The sequence below is a fragment of the Gekko japonicus genome, unplaced genomic scaffold (assembly GCF_001447785.1).
Source record: "Gekko japonicus isolate JY-2015 unplaced genomic scaffold, Gekko_japonicus_V1.1 scaffold2365, whole genome shotgun sequence".
NCBI lineage: Eukaryota > Metazoa > Chordata > Lepidosauria > Squamata > Gekkonidae > Gekko > Gekko japonicus.
Genome location: NW_015165892.1, coordinates 184,642 through 201,604, shown reverse-complemented (window position 1 = coordinate 201,604; position 16,963 = coordinate 184,642). Strand labels below are relative to the sequence as shown.

At 48.2% G+C, this 16,963-nt stretch overlaps 1 protein-coding gene across 2 annotated transcripts in view; it reads left to right on the top strand.

The window, feature by feature from the left end:
- Window positions 1-12,562, top strand: part of RAB41 (RAB41, member RAS oncogene family) — a 24,173-nt gene extending 11,611 nt beyond the window's left edge. Inside the window, exons 3-7 of one of the 2 annotated variants that reach the window (XM_015411342.1) lie at window positions 927-1,032; window positions 1,243-1,354; window positions 3,205-3,298; window positions 8,569-8,635; window positions 11,718-12,562. In XM_015411342.1, the coding sequence (XP_015266828.1) occupies window positions 927-1,032; window positions 1,243-1,354; window positions 3,205-3,298; window positions 8,569-8,635; window positions 11,718-11,782 (444 nt within the window). In that variant the 3' untranslated portion in view covers window positions 11,783-12,562. The remainder of the gene's footprint in view (window positions 1-926; window positions 1,033-1,242; window positions 1,355-3,204; window positions 3,299-8,568; window positions 8,636-11,717) is intronic. The other variant, XM_015411341.1, reaches the window with a different exon arrangement.
- The last annotated feature ends 4,401 nt before the right edge of the window (window positions 12,563-16,963 follow it).

Here is a 16,963-nt window from a genome sequence, read left to right as displayed (position 1 = left end):
GTGGCCGGCATGACTAAACACCAAGACGCACGGAACGCTGTTACCTTCCCACCGAAGTGGTACCTATTTATCTACTTGCAATTTCTTGCTTTCGAACTGCTAGGTTGGCAGGAGCTGGAACTAGAGACGGGAGCTCGCTCCGTCATGTGGCACTGGGTCTCGACCTCCTGAACCTTCCACAGCCTGCAGTTCAGCGTCTTAATCACTTGAGCCACTGCAGCTCCTCATTTAGGTAGCTTTTTACTCCGCATCTTCGGCCGGCTGCGACAGGTGCGCTATGCTGGCCAGATGTTGCTATGTGATCGCGCCCTTATAATCCATCCGGCATTCGTGCCGCTTCCACAGCAACTTCTGCGTCTGATCGGAGCCATAGAAGAGTTTTTAGAAGAACACAGCTTTCCTACAGGCATTCATCTTTACCTGCTCAGATCAGTGATCCCAGAACACTTAACTGTTGTCCTCCAGGACGTAAAGATTGAAGTTGAGTGCCCTGGACAAACTGGCAGTATTGGTTCCATTGTCTGGGTAGATAACCTTCTTTAGGGAGATGGGAGGCAGCAGTTGGCTCTGTGGTAGCAAAAATGCTCCATGGGCAGATCTCCTGGACCTGTTCCACAGATGGTGGTGTTCTCCCCCCCTTTCCCTCTGTGAAAGGAGCTTTTACCCTTTTAAGCCTCTTGCAACACACGAAAGTGCCACTGTTAGCAGAGTGGATCCACAGGTTCCAGCCCCATGCTACGGGGTGGGTTTTCCCCTTCTCTCCGCCGGGTTGTCTGCTTGACCCGTCTGTGTGTTCAGAGTTCTTTTCTGCAGGGCACATCTTTGCAGGGCTAATGAAATTCTTTCTAATGGCCTTCCCTCTAAAGAATAGTTTTCTCTCTTTTCTGTCTTTGTCTTTCCGTTCCTCCCTGGACTGGTACCAGCAGGTCCGACTTCAGCTTTGGGACACAGCGGGCCAGGAGCGATTCCGTAGCCTCATTCCCAGCTACATCCGTGACTCAACTATTGCAGTGGTAGTCTATGACATTACAAGTGAGTGATTTGTTTCATGTATAGAAAGCTCCTCTTGAGACGGGGTTAGCGCACAGAACTCCACGTCATTTGACTACAAGCAAACAGCTTGGCCTTGCCGTGTGTCGTGCCTGCAAACTTGTAAGGTCCTCGAGGTATACAAGCATTCTGTTTTTGCAAAAGATAACAGCTTTGCCCTTTCTGGGGTTCTTTCTCTCCCCCCCCCCTCAGATCTGAATTCCTTCCAGCAAACTTCCAAATGGATTGACGATGTGCGAACAGAGAGAGGAAGTGATGTCATAATCATGCTGGTGGGGAATAAGACCGACCTTGCGGACAAAAGGTAATTTGGGGAAGCAGAAGGCAGACTTGGCAGAACTTTTAAAGGCTCAGTGCAAAGGGGCTCCATTCTGGTCCTCTTCTGCAGTGAAACGGGCGGGTCATAATGCAGCCAAAGGCACCTAAGGATGCCTTGGTAGGACGGTTGTTACGAGGCGTTCCCCCCCCCCTCCCCATGAGTAATTAAGAAGAGTCTCTCAGAACATTAGGCTGATACTCCTAGAGAGTCAGTGGTGGCCTCTTCTCCAAATGCGATTCTGCTCTCTAAGGACCGTAAGCTTGCTTGCTTGCTTGCTTGCTCTCCTGCTGCCTCCCCAGGTTTTCATGCTGTTCTTGCATTAGTAAAGCAGAAGATCACCTTGAATAGTTAGGGAGCAAACATGTCTGTATGGAACAGAGCTCAGAAATAAGCTCTTGATTTGGGGTCAAGCTGAGGGAGCGCCCCCCCTCCCCGGCCTTGTACCATTCCTAGACAGTCAAATCTTTATGGCTCGAATGTCCACGTTCTCAGCCACTTGTCAAGCCTTTCTACATATGTAGCACATGGACCTTAGTCCGTGTTTTCAGGAGGGATTGCTGAATTGTGTGCTCTTTCTGAAGATGGTTGGTGAGCAGGCTCAGCTCTGAAAAAGAAATGACTGTAATCATGACCTGAAATGTAAATGGAACTGCAAGCTGTAGTGCCTCGTGGAAAACTTATTTGAAGTTTGAGACAGTATGGCCAGAAAATCAGACTTGGGGAAGGAATGGCTGAACATGATGTGGAGGAATGCCTTTAGCTGCAGCACATCAGGAAGGGAGTAGGTGGAACTGTGCTTCTCTTGTGTAGCTGTTGCCCTTGGTTAAAAGCAGCTGTTGAAACCAAAGGCTCAAGTCTTGGCAGAAATAAAGGGAAATAAAGGTGGAGATCCGGGCCCTGCGGGACCTTGTACAGTTCCGCAGGGCCTGTAAGACGGAGCTCTTCCACCAGGCGTATGAGTAGGAGCCGCCACTACCATCACTATTGTCCATCTTAACCTGGCCCTGGAAGAGGGAACATCAGTGGTTCCCGGAGCAGATTATGCTGAGGAACAAAGTAGTGGAAATAGAGCAGTGAAATACGCCATCTTGGGAAATAACCTCTAGAGCACTTTATTTAGTAATTGGTTAATGTGATTTTATTTGTATTGTAGTGATCTTAAATGATTTTAAATATGTTTTTATATTGGCGCATGCCTCTTTGTAAGCCGCCCGGAGCCTGCGCTGCGGGGAGGGCGGGATATAAATTGAATAAAATAAATAAATAAATAATTGCAAAGTTCCAGAGGGTGTCAGAAGTGTTCTGTTAGCTTATGTGCATCATGAGTTCAGATTTGACTGAACCAGCCTTTTGTCTTACCCAGGTGATTCATCTGTTTTCCCAAATAAAGTCTACTGCAAGATCAGTTTCAGCTGTCCCCTAACAAGTGGGGGATGCTGTGTCTCTCTCAGCAGCATCCGTGGTTATTTAGCATGTATTTCTTTGCTCCATGTGCAACTGAAAGATTGAGAAGCTTAATCAGCTTTGTGGATATAAGAAAACAGCTTCGATTGGCTATAGCTGTAGGAGGCTCTTTCTAAGATTAAACACCAATGTAGTTAACAGTATCTTCCTCTCCTCTGTTCGTATTGTGAGGTGGTCTCTTGCAGCTGAGATGGGGGTAGTTTATGAAAGTTTGGAGACTGGATGGTCGTTTAGTCCTGATAGGAAACGGGGGTGGGGGTTATAATGATGGGTCCTCCTCTTCTTCCTCCTCCTTCCTCCTCCGCCGCCTCTGCCTCCTTCTAGGTCTAATGCCTTGTTACCTTCTCTCCCATTTGCATCTCTCTCTTCAGGCAAATTACTACAGAAGAAGGTGAACAGAGAGCCAAAGAACTGAGTGTGATGTTTATTGAGACTAGTGCAAAGACTGGATACAATGTGAAACAGGTAACCTGGCACTGCATCCGAAGAGTGAACTCTAGATTTCCCCCCGTTCTTCTCCAAGCCAGCTCATGGCTGTGTCCATTCATGGAATACTCATTTTCCTGTCTGGCTTATCCAATCAGTATTCTTGAGTTTCTGTTTTGTTTTTTAAAAAGCTACAGTAAGCCATAGATTCCATTTGGAAAGGGAGGATAATGTTGACATGGTGGGCGTGGGCATGCCCTCCTGGGATACCCGCGATACAGGGGAGGGGTTCAGAGCAACTGGACATTGGGCACGGTCCCAGCTTTTCACGGGTGGCTTTGAATGAGAGGCGGCCTGTGCGGCACTGTCTTATTTCAATCACAAAGTGACCTCCCAGTGCTCCTTCCACCTGACTTGGACAGTAGATACAGTAGAGCCCCCAGTTGTTTTTCAAGGAAGCAGTCGAGTTCAGCCTTCTTGCTGGCTCTCTCCGCCTCATGCCCTTGGCCTTGCCAGTTTCAGGTCTCTCTCCTAGGAGTCAGGTTGGCTGACTAGGCGCACTCTCCTCGTGATCTGGGTCTGCTGCCCGTGAGTGTCAGACATCCTAGGAGCAGTGTTCCCTCTAAGCTGAGTTAGTGTGAGCTAGCTCAGTTTTTTAGCCTCTGGCTCACACATTCTTGTCTTAGCTCAGGAAGGATGGCTCCAAAGCAAACTAATTTGTGCAGTAGCCAAATTGTTCGCTCACAAGTTTAATGCCAGTAGCTCACAAAGCAGAATTTTTGCTCACAAGACTCCACAGCTTAGAGGGAGCATTGCCTAGGAGCCAACTGTGCCTCCGGGCACTCCGCAGCCGGAGGGCTAGCCCCAATAGTCCAGATGCAGCCAAACCAGCCTTGCTCAACTGAGTGGGTATTTGGCCACACCTGACTTCCCGGGGAAGCCTTTCCTGGCATTCTGTCTGTGGTCTGGCCCCAGTTGTGTGGCCTCTTTCTCTGAGGGGCCCTCCCCCTCCCAGTCAGCCATGGGCTGAGCCCCTCTTTGGCCACACACAGACTTTGTAAAAGGGCACAGAGTTCCTTGTTTCTGGCACTGCTGATAATGGCCTTATTAAAGCTCTGTAAGGAAGGAGACTTTGAACTTCTCTCTCCTCGGCCTGTGCGGCACTGTCTTATTTCAATAATCACAAAGTGACCTCCCAGCACTCCTTCCACCCGACTTGGACAGTAGATACCGTAGAGCCCCCAGTTGTTTTTCAAGGAAGCAGTCGAGTTCAGCAGCCTTCTTGCTGGCTCTCTCCGCCTCATGCCCTTGGCCTTGCCAGTTTCAGGTCTCTCTCCTAGGAGTCAGGTTGGCTGACTAGGCGCACTCTCCTCGTGATCTGGGTCTGCTGCCCGTGAGTGTCAGACATCCTAGGAGCAGTGTTCCCTCTAAGCTGAGTTAGTGTGAGCTAGCTCAGTTTTTTAGCCTCTGGCTCACACATTCTTGTCTTAGCTCAGGAAGGATGGCTCCAAAGCAAACTAATTTGTGCAGTAGCCAAATTGCTCGCTCACAAGTTTAATGCCAGTAGCTCACAAAGCAGAATTTTTGCTCACAAGACTCCACAGCTTAGAGGGAGCATTGCCTAGGAGCCAACTGTGCCTCCGGGCACTCCGCAGCCAGAGGGCTAGCCCCAATAGTCCAGATGCAGCCAAACCAGCCTTGCTCAACTTGAGTGGGTTTTTGGCTACACCTGACTTCCCAGGGAAGCCTTTCCTGGCATTCCGTCTGTGGTCTGGCCCCAGATGTGTGGCCTCTTTCTCTGAGGGGCCCTCCCCCTTCCAGTCAGCCATGGGCTGAGCCCCTCTTTGGCCACACACGGACTTTGTAAAAGGGAACAGATTTCCTTATTTCTGGCACTGAGCTCTGGAAGGAAGGAGACTTTGAACTTCTCTCTCCACCAGCCCTCATGTTGCATGCAGGGTTTGATGCCATTCTGTTTTCATTTAAAAGAGTTCTTGCTCTTACAGCTATGTAGATATAATTAAATGTGTTGGTAATTCCTGCTAGAATCATGCTACTTAAAATCCTGCCATTCGAGGAAGGTGCTCAGGGCTGCATACAGAGTTCTTGCTTTCTCCACTAGCCCTCCTGGACCTGTTCCACAGATGGTAGTGTTCTCCCCCCCCCCTTCCCCCTGTGAAAGGAGCTTTTACCGTTTTAAGCCTCTTGCAACATGGTTCCCTGTGAGGTAGGTTAGGCTGGACAGGTGTAAGTCAACTGCAGTGCCATCCTAAACAGAATTATACCCTTTTAAGTCCACTGAAGTCAGTGGGTGTAAGTCTGCTTAGGATGGCAATGCTTGTTTTAGGGTGAGCATGCATTTGACTCTAGGTTTCCGCAGACTTATGGGGGGGGGGGGGGGATTGTTGTTGTTGTTGTTGTTTAAGGGTTGGGTGTGAGGAACCCGACTCCACCCAACTGGAGTTCCCTGCAGCTACACAGCATCTGTGAGGAATTGCTGTGGCAGAAGACTTGCCCAGGCCCGGCAGATCTTTGCCAGCAGGGGGCCACTAGTGTAACCCTTCCACAGGCCTCAGACTGTGAGGGAAGGGGGTTTCGTTATCCTGGTTCTTCACCTCTTTCATTACCCTGCAGCCTCAGGAGCAAGAGTCAGTGTGTCCTCCTTGACCTCTTTGCCTTAGGAAGGGCCCGGCTTGTCCTGGGGCTGGTCCCTCTGAGACTCCCCTTGGACCTGAGCAATTCCTGTGGGAATCTGCTGCACCCCCCCATCCCTCATATCCCAGCTACATTTCATCTCATTTCTCTGCTGATCGGGCAGTGGGCTGTTAAAGGGCCAGTGCTTATTCAGGAATGGAGCAGGCGGTTCTGCCTTAAAGGGGCCACGCGTGTTGCTGTGTTGATGCATGGACACCGAGGGGGTGTCCCTGGCTTCCCTCCGAGCAGGGGAGCCTGGGGGTTGCTCAGGTCCCTGACAGCGGCTTAATAATAAAACAGAACTCATTTGGGCCGTGCTTTATTTTTTTAAAAAAAATGTTAAGCATTTTATTAATTTTTCAGCAAGCATTACAAAGATATAACCAAATAACAGTATAAGAAACTGAAGTACATTATATTAGCATAAAGAAAGAACATATAGTGTTTTACAGGGTTGTATGAATATAGGAAGTAATCACCATAAGTGAAATGTATCTTATCACATCTGGTATTTCCTTTTGGTCACCAAGATACGTTAAAATTGGCAACCATACGATGGTCTCAATGTATCTGTTTATTTTTCCATTAGATATATATATATATATATATATATTATTGCGATTTTTTTTTCATTGTGCACGTTCAAAAGAAGCGATTCAGGATTTCTAACTATTGATTGTCCTGTAATACTTCTTACATGAACTAATACCTGATCCCAAAATACTGCAATTTTGGGACAATCCATCCAGCAGTGTATATAGGTTCCCATTTCTGTACGTTTCCCCCCCAAAGTGAACTTTTAATTTGGCCTTTCACCAGTGCTCTTAAGAAGCTGGGGGCCGTGCCCGTATCAGCCGTCCAGGGTCTGTGCTGCAGAGCGCAATTCTTGGCCTTTCCCCATGACTAGCGTACAACAGCAAAATGCTGGCAAACTTGCAGGATTTGAACCAGATGCCAAATTGAGCCTTTCTTGTTGCAGAATTAGTATAACCTTGGAACAAACTTACAGTGTGGCATTTATGGATGCCAGTTGTCTGGGGTCCCGATTTGCAGTGCCGTGACCTTTGCTCCCCAGACACAGAGGGCCAGTATCCCTTTGCAGGGTCAATTAAGAGGTGCACAAGAATGAATGGGGTGTGGTTTTCTTCTTGTGGCTGCCGGCGTAGGTTTGTTGAGTGACACTGACATGGCTTGTCCTATTTGCTGTTACATATTAAATGTGTCAGTAGTTCTTTTTTTTTTTTTAAATAGACTTTAAATTGTTCTGTTTACCCCAGTTATACCCTGACTTTCTCCCCAGTGGGGAGGGATCCAAAGCTGCTTGCAGAATTCCTCTCTGTTCGATCCTCACAGCCCTGTGAAGTTTAAGTGAGAATGTGACTGTCCCAAAGTCGCCCAGCAACCTTCCATGGCAGACTGGGGGTTCGAGCTTGGATCTCCCAGTCTTGCACTGTGACCACTATACCTCACTAGCAATAAAGAGCTTTCCTTTCATATATATTTTTTTGGCCCCCTGAAGGGGGATTTTTTTATTTTGCACTTTCTACACACTACAAATATGGGATGTGGAAAGGAATACTAATGCCCTATCACTATTACTATGGGAAATGGGTCAGGGAGATCTAGATACATAAAGTCTACTGGATAGGGGAAGGAAAACTACCACTCTGTTCTAAATCTCCTACTGGATATGGGGATAGGGTAAAGACTAATACAAATCACGATCTGAAAAGCTAAAAGAATAGATCTTTTTAACCTATTAATACAGGTTATACAGAGATTAGTTCGATTATACAAATATAAAATTATTAGCTTGGCACAATTGCTGCTAAAATTACTCATGCTTTAGTTTTAGAGTCTTTTCTTCTTAGATTTCTTCGTTTTCTGCAGTTTGGGAGCGGCCGCTCCTTTCTCCGATTCAGATTATTCTGATGATGAGGAAATTTGGCTTGTTGAGTCCTGTGAGTAGGACTCCTCCTCCTCTTCTTCCTCCTCCACATCCGGTTTTAGATTCTTTTCCTTCTATATACCTCACTGGCAATAAAGAGCTTTCCTTTCATGAGGATCTCACAGAGCTAAAGTATTTCTTCAAAATGCCCGATCCCTTGTAATTCCAGCGCTCAGCATGGCTCCCTGTTTGTGGCTTGCACTTCTGTTTCTCTTTTGGGAAAGGGAAGGACCTTGCTTCTACATGCTTGAAGTCTGCAGTTGTCGACACTGTTAAAAGTGTGTTCTGGCTCTCCCTCAGCAACAGAGTGCCAAACTTCCCAGAGGTTCATGTCTGGATTTTTTAATCTTTCTTGCTTGGTGTAGCTTTGTTGCCTTTTCACAAAAGTGCGCGTTTGAATCCTGGACTTGGTTGGCTGAGAATGATTATATTCCCAAATCATGTAATGAATCAATTTCTCCTTTCCGTCAGAGCTGCTAACAAAAGGCCAGATGCAGCTTTGATTCCTGATTTAGCTGTTCTTTGTGCAAATCACCCACAGCATTGACATCTGTGCATTCATTGTTTGTGTGTGTGCTAACCTCTTTTTCGTGTATTTTCTTGTGTTTGCCAAATGCGCCCCCTTCCCCAGGTCCTGATCTCACCTCCATCTCATGTTGCCTTTCAGCTTTTCCGGCGTGTGGCAGCTGCCTTACCAGGGATGGACAGCGCTCCAGAGAAGAGCAAAGACGACAGTATCCTTCTCTCAGGCCTTGACCAATTTCCTTTGGCTGTAGGAGCCAGACTTATTTTTCAGCCTTCAGGGTTTACTGACCACACTTTCAAATCACTGCCTCCGCACAAAACCTTATTCCTAAACTCCTCACGGAGCTGCGGTGGCTCAGGTGGTTAAGACGCTGAACTGCAGGCTGTGGAAGGTCGGTAGTTCAGCAGTTCGAGACCCGGGTGTGCCGCATGACGGAGTGAGCTCCCGTCTCTAGTTCCAGCTCCTGCCAACCTAGCAGTTCGAAAGCAAGACATTGCAAGTAGATAAATAGGTACCACTTCGGTGGGAAGGTAACAGCGTTCCGTGCTCCTTGGGGTTTAGTCATGCCGGCCACATGACCACGGAAACGTCTTCGGACAGCGCTGGCTCTTCGGCTTGGAAACGGAGATGAGCACCGCAACCCTAGAGTCGGACTCGACTGGCTTTCGAGCAAGGGAACCTTTACCTTTACTTTAAACTCCTCACAGTTGCTTGTCATTTTTTGAACACGTGAAACTACCTTATGCTGAATCAGACCCCCTTGGTCCATTAAAGTCAGTATTGTCTACTCAGACTGGCAGCTGCTCTCCAGGGTCTCAGGTGGAGGTCTTTCACATCACCTACTGCCTGTTGCTTTTAACTGGAGATGCCGGGGACTGAACCTGGGACCTTCTGCATGCAAAGCGGAGGCTCTTCCACTGAGCCACAGCCAGAGCTATCACAAAAGTGTTGTAGTCTATGAATATATGTGGGATAACTCTGGTTGTCATCACAACAAAAAGCTAACCTCCAGTCCCTCCCCTAAGTAAGCTTTACACTTCTGATGAGAATCACCAAGAGACCCTTACAATAAATGATTGATGAAAATACTACATGCTATAATGAAATGTTTCTCCAATGTGATAGTGACACACACAGTATGTATAGGAACAAAAAGAATTAACTATGTGTGGTGTCAATACCAGTTTCAACAATCGATAAATAAATTAGAGAACATTCATTTATAAGCAAGCCATTTATACAATGATCAAATCCTAGGCAAAATTATTCATACAATGTACATTGGTTCCAAAGAGGGACACTGGGACAGTTCCGAAAGAACTCAATATGCTCTGCATTTTGCCAGTATGTCTGTGAGACTATTGAGTGTTGTGAAGGCGTAGCCCCTTTTGAAATTGATATTGAATATGCTGAAATTGAATACGCCGAGCCTGCTTTTCAGTGATATCCTGCAAGTCACTGGTTCCAACTTGATGAAGCCATGTTGCTGAAACGCGGAGCATATTGAGGAAGCCGGCAATCCCATAGTTCTTTTGGAGCCGTTCAAGTGTTCCTCTTTTGGAACTGTTGGAGCAGATATCTTCTGGAAGCTCGTTGTTCCCCCTTTTACACTGTGAAGCATCTTGTTCATGAGGAGGGAATGAGCACTTTGGAATGTTTTGGACGTTGTGAGCCATATGGAGGACTTGCGTTTAATCATGTATGCCCTGGTGATGAATTGTGTATTGTATGAATAATTTTGCCTGGGATTTGACAATTGTATAAATGGTTCGCTTATTTGTCTATCAATGAATCTTCTCTCATTATTTCTTGACTTTTTTTGAAATTGGTATTGACGCCCCGCACAGTTAATTCCTTTTGTTTGTGCAATGAAACGTTTGGCACGGGGGCACCTTGGCCCTTCAAGCCCTGCCTTACCCTGCCCGACAAATCCCGAGGGCCAAGGCACCGTACAGATTCAGATCTGAAGAAGTGTGCTTGCCCACGAAAGCTCACACCTTGAATAAAGCTTGGCCGGTCTTAAAGATGCCGCTAGACCACTCGCCGCGTCTCTTCTTGATCAAAACGGAAGGAGGAGCTGCCATTCCAAACGGCTTTGGGAGACAGCTCTACTCTTTGCGCCTGATCAGAAGGAGACGCATTGTGTCGCTTGTGACACATGCAGGAAACTATTGGCAACTGGCGGTCCTTGCAGTTCGACCTCCCCCCCCCCCCGCCCCCATGTAGCAACTAGCTGTGCCGGAGGGCTGTCCTGAAGGTGGGCCGGTAACCATTAGCCTGACCTGCATGGGTCTGGCGAGCCTGATCTTGTCAGATCTCAGAAGCTAAGCAGGGTTGGCCCTGGTGAGTATTTGGATGGGAGACCACCAGGGAAGTCCCGGGTTGCTTCGCAGGCCACCTCTGTCTGCCTTGAGAACCACGCGGGGTTCCCATAAGCCCGCTGTGACTCGACGCTTTCTGCCACCCGTATTTTCCCCCCAAAAAACTATTAGGATATATTATTAAGTCAAATACAGATTATATTATTCGCTGTTATACATCCTTTCTTCTATTACTCTCCCCCCCCCTTGGCTTCCCACAGTGCTCCAACCTCCACCCATTTCTTAAATTTTCTTCTATTTTCCCTTATCTTTTAATCGTAATCTACAGGTAACATTTCTCTCACCTATTGTTTTCTTATAGTTAACTTTCTTCTAATATCATTAACTTTTCAATAACTGTCAAAGCAAATTAAATTGTCCTTTACATTCCAGTATCTTTCTGCCACCCGTATTTTGACTTACACAAGGCACGGCCATATCCGCTCCGTTCGCTGACTGAATCCCCTAATGGGAACATCAGCAAAAGGTTATTCTAACCCCACTCCTCCCCAGTAAGAACAGGGTGTGTAGCAAGTGGGGCCTTTGAATGCCTCTTGCCCCGAGAACCCCGCAGGATCACCGTAAGTCAGCTGTGACTTGATGGCACTTTCCACCCCCGGGTGAGGCTTGGCCGTTCCCGTCCGTATCGCCAGCCTCTGCACCCTGCGCAGAACCGCGAATTAAATGGCTCCTGTGCTGCCTCCTGGCTTGCCTGCATCAAACGGTTTCCAGAGGGAGACATCTGGGGTAGCAGGGGGGTGGTTGCTCTGGCAGACGCCGTCCCCGCCACCTCCCCCCTGTGATTTGCAAGGCCTTCCCCTTTGACCTGCTTTCCTCGTTCTGAACCACGGTGTGGCGTGGTACGTTGCGTGGCTTCCTTCGGCCGCCTCCTCAGCGCCCCGGCTGCCTTCCTTAACTCGCCGCCTCCAGTGATCGACATCAAACTAGAGAAGCCGCCTGAGCAGCCGGTAACGGAGAGCGGGTGCTCCTGCTAAAGGGGCTGCCGCCCGGTGACCCTTTCCCGATCGGCCAGTCCGGCCCCGCCGAAGAGCATCCCCCTTTTCATTGACTAGAGAAGCAACTTTCTGAGGGCTGCCACCCGGGCCTAGTGTGCGATTGAGCCCCCCCCCCCGGCCCCGTTCTGTGGACAGCTCCAGCTGCCCCCTCCTACTGCATGGTGTGAACCTCAAATGTGTCCTGTCCCTTGTTGGTTGTTGCACTTGGTGCCGTGGCACCCTTTTCTCAGTTTCCTACCTTGGGCGCGCATGCCTAAGATGTGTTGTCCTATGAATGCAGAAGGGGAGGAGCTTTCCCCGAGTTAGGAAGACACCGATAAACCTAACGGCAAAGGGAGGTAGTGGAGCCAGGTGGGGCGGGGGGAGGGGCCTGCTTCGTGGCTGCTTTCCGTTCATTCCCCCTCCCGGAGGCCGCTCCCTTGGCTCGGTGTGGCCCCGCCACTTTTGAGGGTGCGGAAGGACTCCAGGGAGATGGGTTTCCTGCCGGGTGCCCTTACCCCTTGCTGCCTTCCCTTTTGTTCTTTCTTCATGGAGTACAGGGAAGAATCTTGGATTATCTCATCCTGGCATTTGCTATTTCCATTTCCCAAGTTGCCCTAGACCTCTGCAGAACCAGTGGCCGTGTTACGTTGAAGGTTGTCAGCTCTTTTCCTGAAAGACGGTGCTCGGTTTACTGTTAAACGTGATTAGAGAAGATAGCCAAAGTTGGGCTGACTGTAGTAGGGAGCCTTGGTACCTGCTCACCCTGGCAGACTGGGGGGTCGCGGGGGGGGGGGGCGCGCCCGCAAAGAGGAATTCCCGCCCGAAGACGGTATTCTCAAGCATCTTTTTGGCACCTCCAGTCCTTTCCTGTGATGTCTGTCTTCTCCTTCTCCTCACACTCCCCCTTCCCCTAACTCAAAAAGATCTTTTTCTAGGCAAATCTAAGAGCTGCACTTGTAATCTGGATTAAACAGGGGCCTGTAAAATGGACTTGGCCCAATGCCAGGAGCTCTTATTTTTGTATAATCTTATCATTTATATGGCAGTCTTAATATGCAACGTGCTTTACAGTTACCTTCATGCTTGCTACGGCGCTGGAAAGACATAATTCCCTGTTAACCCTTTTATTTCATGGGGGGGGGCGCCTTGGGAGTCCTTTCCCAGCAGCCATCTGGGCGGGTCCACGTCGGGTGTAGGAAGAACCCTGATCAGAGCTTGCTTTGGTTCAGCCTCTGGGTGTAAAGGTCTTTTCCGCTTATCTTTTTTCCAAACCTGCTGTTGACCAGTCCCCAAGATCTAAGCAAACAAATCCAGACCTGGTTCCGTTTTTCCTTAATACGCCCTGGAAGGTGACTTTAATCCTTGTCTGTCTACTGCTTCTGTGTACAAACTACTTGTGTATCTCAAGTTGTTAAAGGAAGAAGCTATTTAGTGAACTTGCGGGTTAGCACAGAATATATTTTCAAATACCTCTTCTTTGCTGCTGATGCAAGTTTGCACTACTGTGCAAGCTGATCTTGGAGAGGGGTGACTTTGGATTACCTTTCCCGGTCCTCCTCGGACGAATACCCCCATTTTGTTCGGTTTGCAGTATATTTCGTTTGTGTTCAAAGCCAAAAACTTGAAGCCTCAGGTGCGCCCTTAACCCTGTAGTTCTGCGGTTGCCTTCGAAGACCCTTCATTCTTGTGTGTGCGCATGGGAGTCCTGCCCCTTAGCCGGAAGGCATTTGGTGCCCAGTCTAGACGTAACTACAAGGCATAGCTTGATTCTGGCAAAGGAGTGGGGGCTCTGGGGTGTCAGGAGCAGATTGCTGCCCTTGGCTCCAGCGGTGGGGGTGGGCAGGTCTTAGCCCTTGAGATATGTTAGCTGGACACACACACCCCCCACCCCGGTTCTCTTTTCTCAACAATTTGCTGTTCGGGTACATGGGTGGTTCATTCCCCCCCTTCCCCGAGTTGGCCCACTAAGGATTTGTTTCCTTGTGAATGCCCCTTTCCCCCTCGTTTCCAGCTTAATAAAGTTTTCAACTTATTTGACAGGCTCCTATCCCTGTAACAACCATGGAGCAGGGAGGAGTTCAACAAGTGCGCTTCATCCGTACTGGATGAGGTGGGAACTTTACTTGTTGGCTTTTTTTTCATTATTAAAGCACCGACAACTGCAAAAAACCTTCCAGGTGCAATGTGACATGATGCAGAATGAGGAGGGGAGGTCCTTCGTGAATCCCATGGCTGCATTTTGAATGTGTTAACACTACACACATACACACAAATCTCTACTGCTTTTAGCTGGAGAGAAAAAGAAGCCAATATATCCAGGTGTGCATAGTCTTGTTCGTCCCCTTGTGGTTAGGGGATACCAGTTCTTACTCCTGGCCTGCTGAGATGAGGGGCTCTTTTTGTAGCAGGAACTCCTTTGCATATTAGGCGACACATCCCTAATGTAGCCAATCCTCCAAGAGCTGACAGTAGCCCCTGTAAGAAGAGCTTTGTCAGCTCTTGGAGGATTGGCTACATTAGGGGTGTGTCGCCTAATATGCAAAAGAGTTCCTGCTACAAAAAGAGCCCTAGATTTGGGTCCTGTGCTCCTGGTGACCAGTCTGCGATTCTCATGCATGTGACAGCATCTGGGCTCACAGGTACATTCGTTACTACCTAACGCCTGCATTGGGCTTCTTCAGGTACTACCCACTTCCTGTAATCCATCGGTTGGAAGAGGGAAAGATGGTGGTAACTGGGATTGTGCCTGCGTGATCGTACACATGTGGCCCCTACTCCACCTTGATTTAGGAATCTGAGCACACCAGCAGGGTTCACAGCCGGAAACAAATTAGTGTCCATGTTGCTTAAAATTCTTCTGGGATTGGAGCATTAAGTTTTGGTTTGCTGCATCTTGGATGCGTAGGGCGGTTTTTGAGCTAGGAAAAAAGAACTCTCCGCTCACATCTCACTTTGTTCTTGGCCACTAAAAGCCAGCCATCAGGGACACATGTGTTCTTCTGACACACACACACACACACACACCACAATTTAATGTTTTGAGTGCTCAGGCACCCCATATTCAAAAGGTTTTGTGTTGTGTCCTTCCCAGGAGCCTTTCCGTCAGACTCGGCAGTCCTATACAAACTTGGCCCGGTCAGTTTTGAAAACACAGCCCCCCCCCCCCGCCTCCTGTGTAGATATCCTCCCTGTTCTTTGGGAATTGCTGATGTCCTGTCGGTGTGTCTTGTTTCTTTTTCTCTGCAGTCGACCTGGTGCCCTGTCTCCCTTTCTCGCTGGCAGCCCGGTCCTGCCATGGCTGTTGTGGTGTTCTCACAAGACACACTGGAAATGTGTCTCTTTTCCAGAGAATAGGGGTTTAAAAAAAATTAAGCATAAATGTTTGTGGGGAGGGATGGGGGGGCAGGCAGGGAGGAAAAAAGGAATCTGGTGAACGGTACAGTTCACGTTTCCACTGCCTTCTCCGTGGATGTGTATAATATTTGAGTGTGTGTCTCTGGCGCTGCTGTCTCCTAGCTGTTAGCCAAGTAAGTGACTCTTAATATATGGATATTGACTGTCAGATTACAGCTGTGTATCACACTAAATAAAGTTAATTTCACCACAGTTCTTTTGTTTTTTGTGGAGGGGGGTGGGGGGACTGTCTTATCCACAGATCTTCCTTATCCACAGATCAGTGGCATTTTGGGCTAGTGGGGGAGCAAACAGGCACTGTGCCAGGAAAGTCACATGGGAGGAATTGCCCCGCAGAACGGACGGATTGAGGGCGGATTAAACCGGCACGATCAGATGACAACATCTGGCAAGCGTCGCGCACCCGCCCCCAACCCGTCCCTTCCGGCCGAAGATGCGGAGTAAAACCCCTGCAAAGCGGCACGGGCGGCCGTGTGATTGCCGACACGCCCGTCTCCCGCAGCATGCGAGGCCCCCTGTCGAACTGTGCAGGCGCACACATGCGCAGCTGACTTACCTCACTCTCCTGTTTGTAGCTTCCCCCTTGCATTTGATCACGCTGGGGAGCATATGTACGGTGGCTCGGGGGATCTGTCTGATCACTCTGCCGCGCTTCTCTTTTGCTGCGGCTCTAAAAAGCCCCGGCTTTTCCTGCGGTGTGACCGGGGCCTGTGGCTTCTATAAGCTGGGGACATCCTGGTTTCTTTTTATTTTGTGTTGATGCCATTTCTTAAATTTGGAATGCAGAAGAGGAAGGTTCCGCCCTCTGAACACCAGATGCTTTATCCAGCATTCACCACTTCTGCCATGTTTATAAGTTGCACTAGAAAGGGTCATGGGCTTCCCAATACCTTGACCTCTGTGCCCAACATTTAAGTTCCATGCTTCCCATCCTGGTCTGTGCGTATTCATCCAAATTCTTGATGCGATTTGTGAGTTGAGAAGCGGCTTGGTATAGTGGTTAAGAGTTTAGTTTTATTATTACAGTCTTAAGACCAGCGTACAATATAAACATAATATGAGAAATAGAGAAAAACAGAGATAATATACAGAGTAAAAATCTAAATTTAAAAACTTTTAAAACGTGACTCCCACAAGCTAGGAATCAATGCACAAAACTCAACAACTGAATGTGTAATCTCTGCATTCTTATCTGATAGAAGCCAGTGACGCCTTCCTTTATTTGTATTAATGTGACCATTTGTATTAATGTAATCCTATCAACTAATGGGTCTCTCTGTAGAATGGGCAATTGAAAAAACATGTGCTCTACCGATTCAACCTCGCATGGAAGGCATGAACATAGCCTTTCAGGATAGGGGATTTTATTGTACCTGCCTTGATTAATTGCCGATGGAAGGGCAGAACATCTAGCTAGGGCAAATGCCCTTCTAGAGTTCTTTCCCTCCACTGAAGTAAAACATGTAGCCGGCTCAATGGTGCTTTTGATATTTAGCAACAACCCGAGTTTTGAAACCTTAGTGATATCCGATTGTCACTCAATAACCTCAACTTTGTTTAATTAGCCCTTTGGCTTGTTCAGATCCATAGGATAAAAGTAGCTGAAGGGAAAACCAATTCTATAAATAGTGGTTAAGAGTGTTGGACTCCAATCTGGGGTTTGATTTCCCACTTTTCCCTCCACGTGAAGCCTGCTGGGTGACCTTGGGTCATTTACAGTTCTCTCAGAACTCTCTCAGGCCCACCTACCTCACAAGGTGCCTG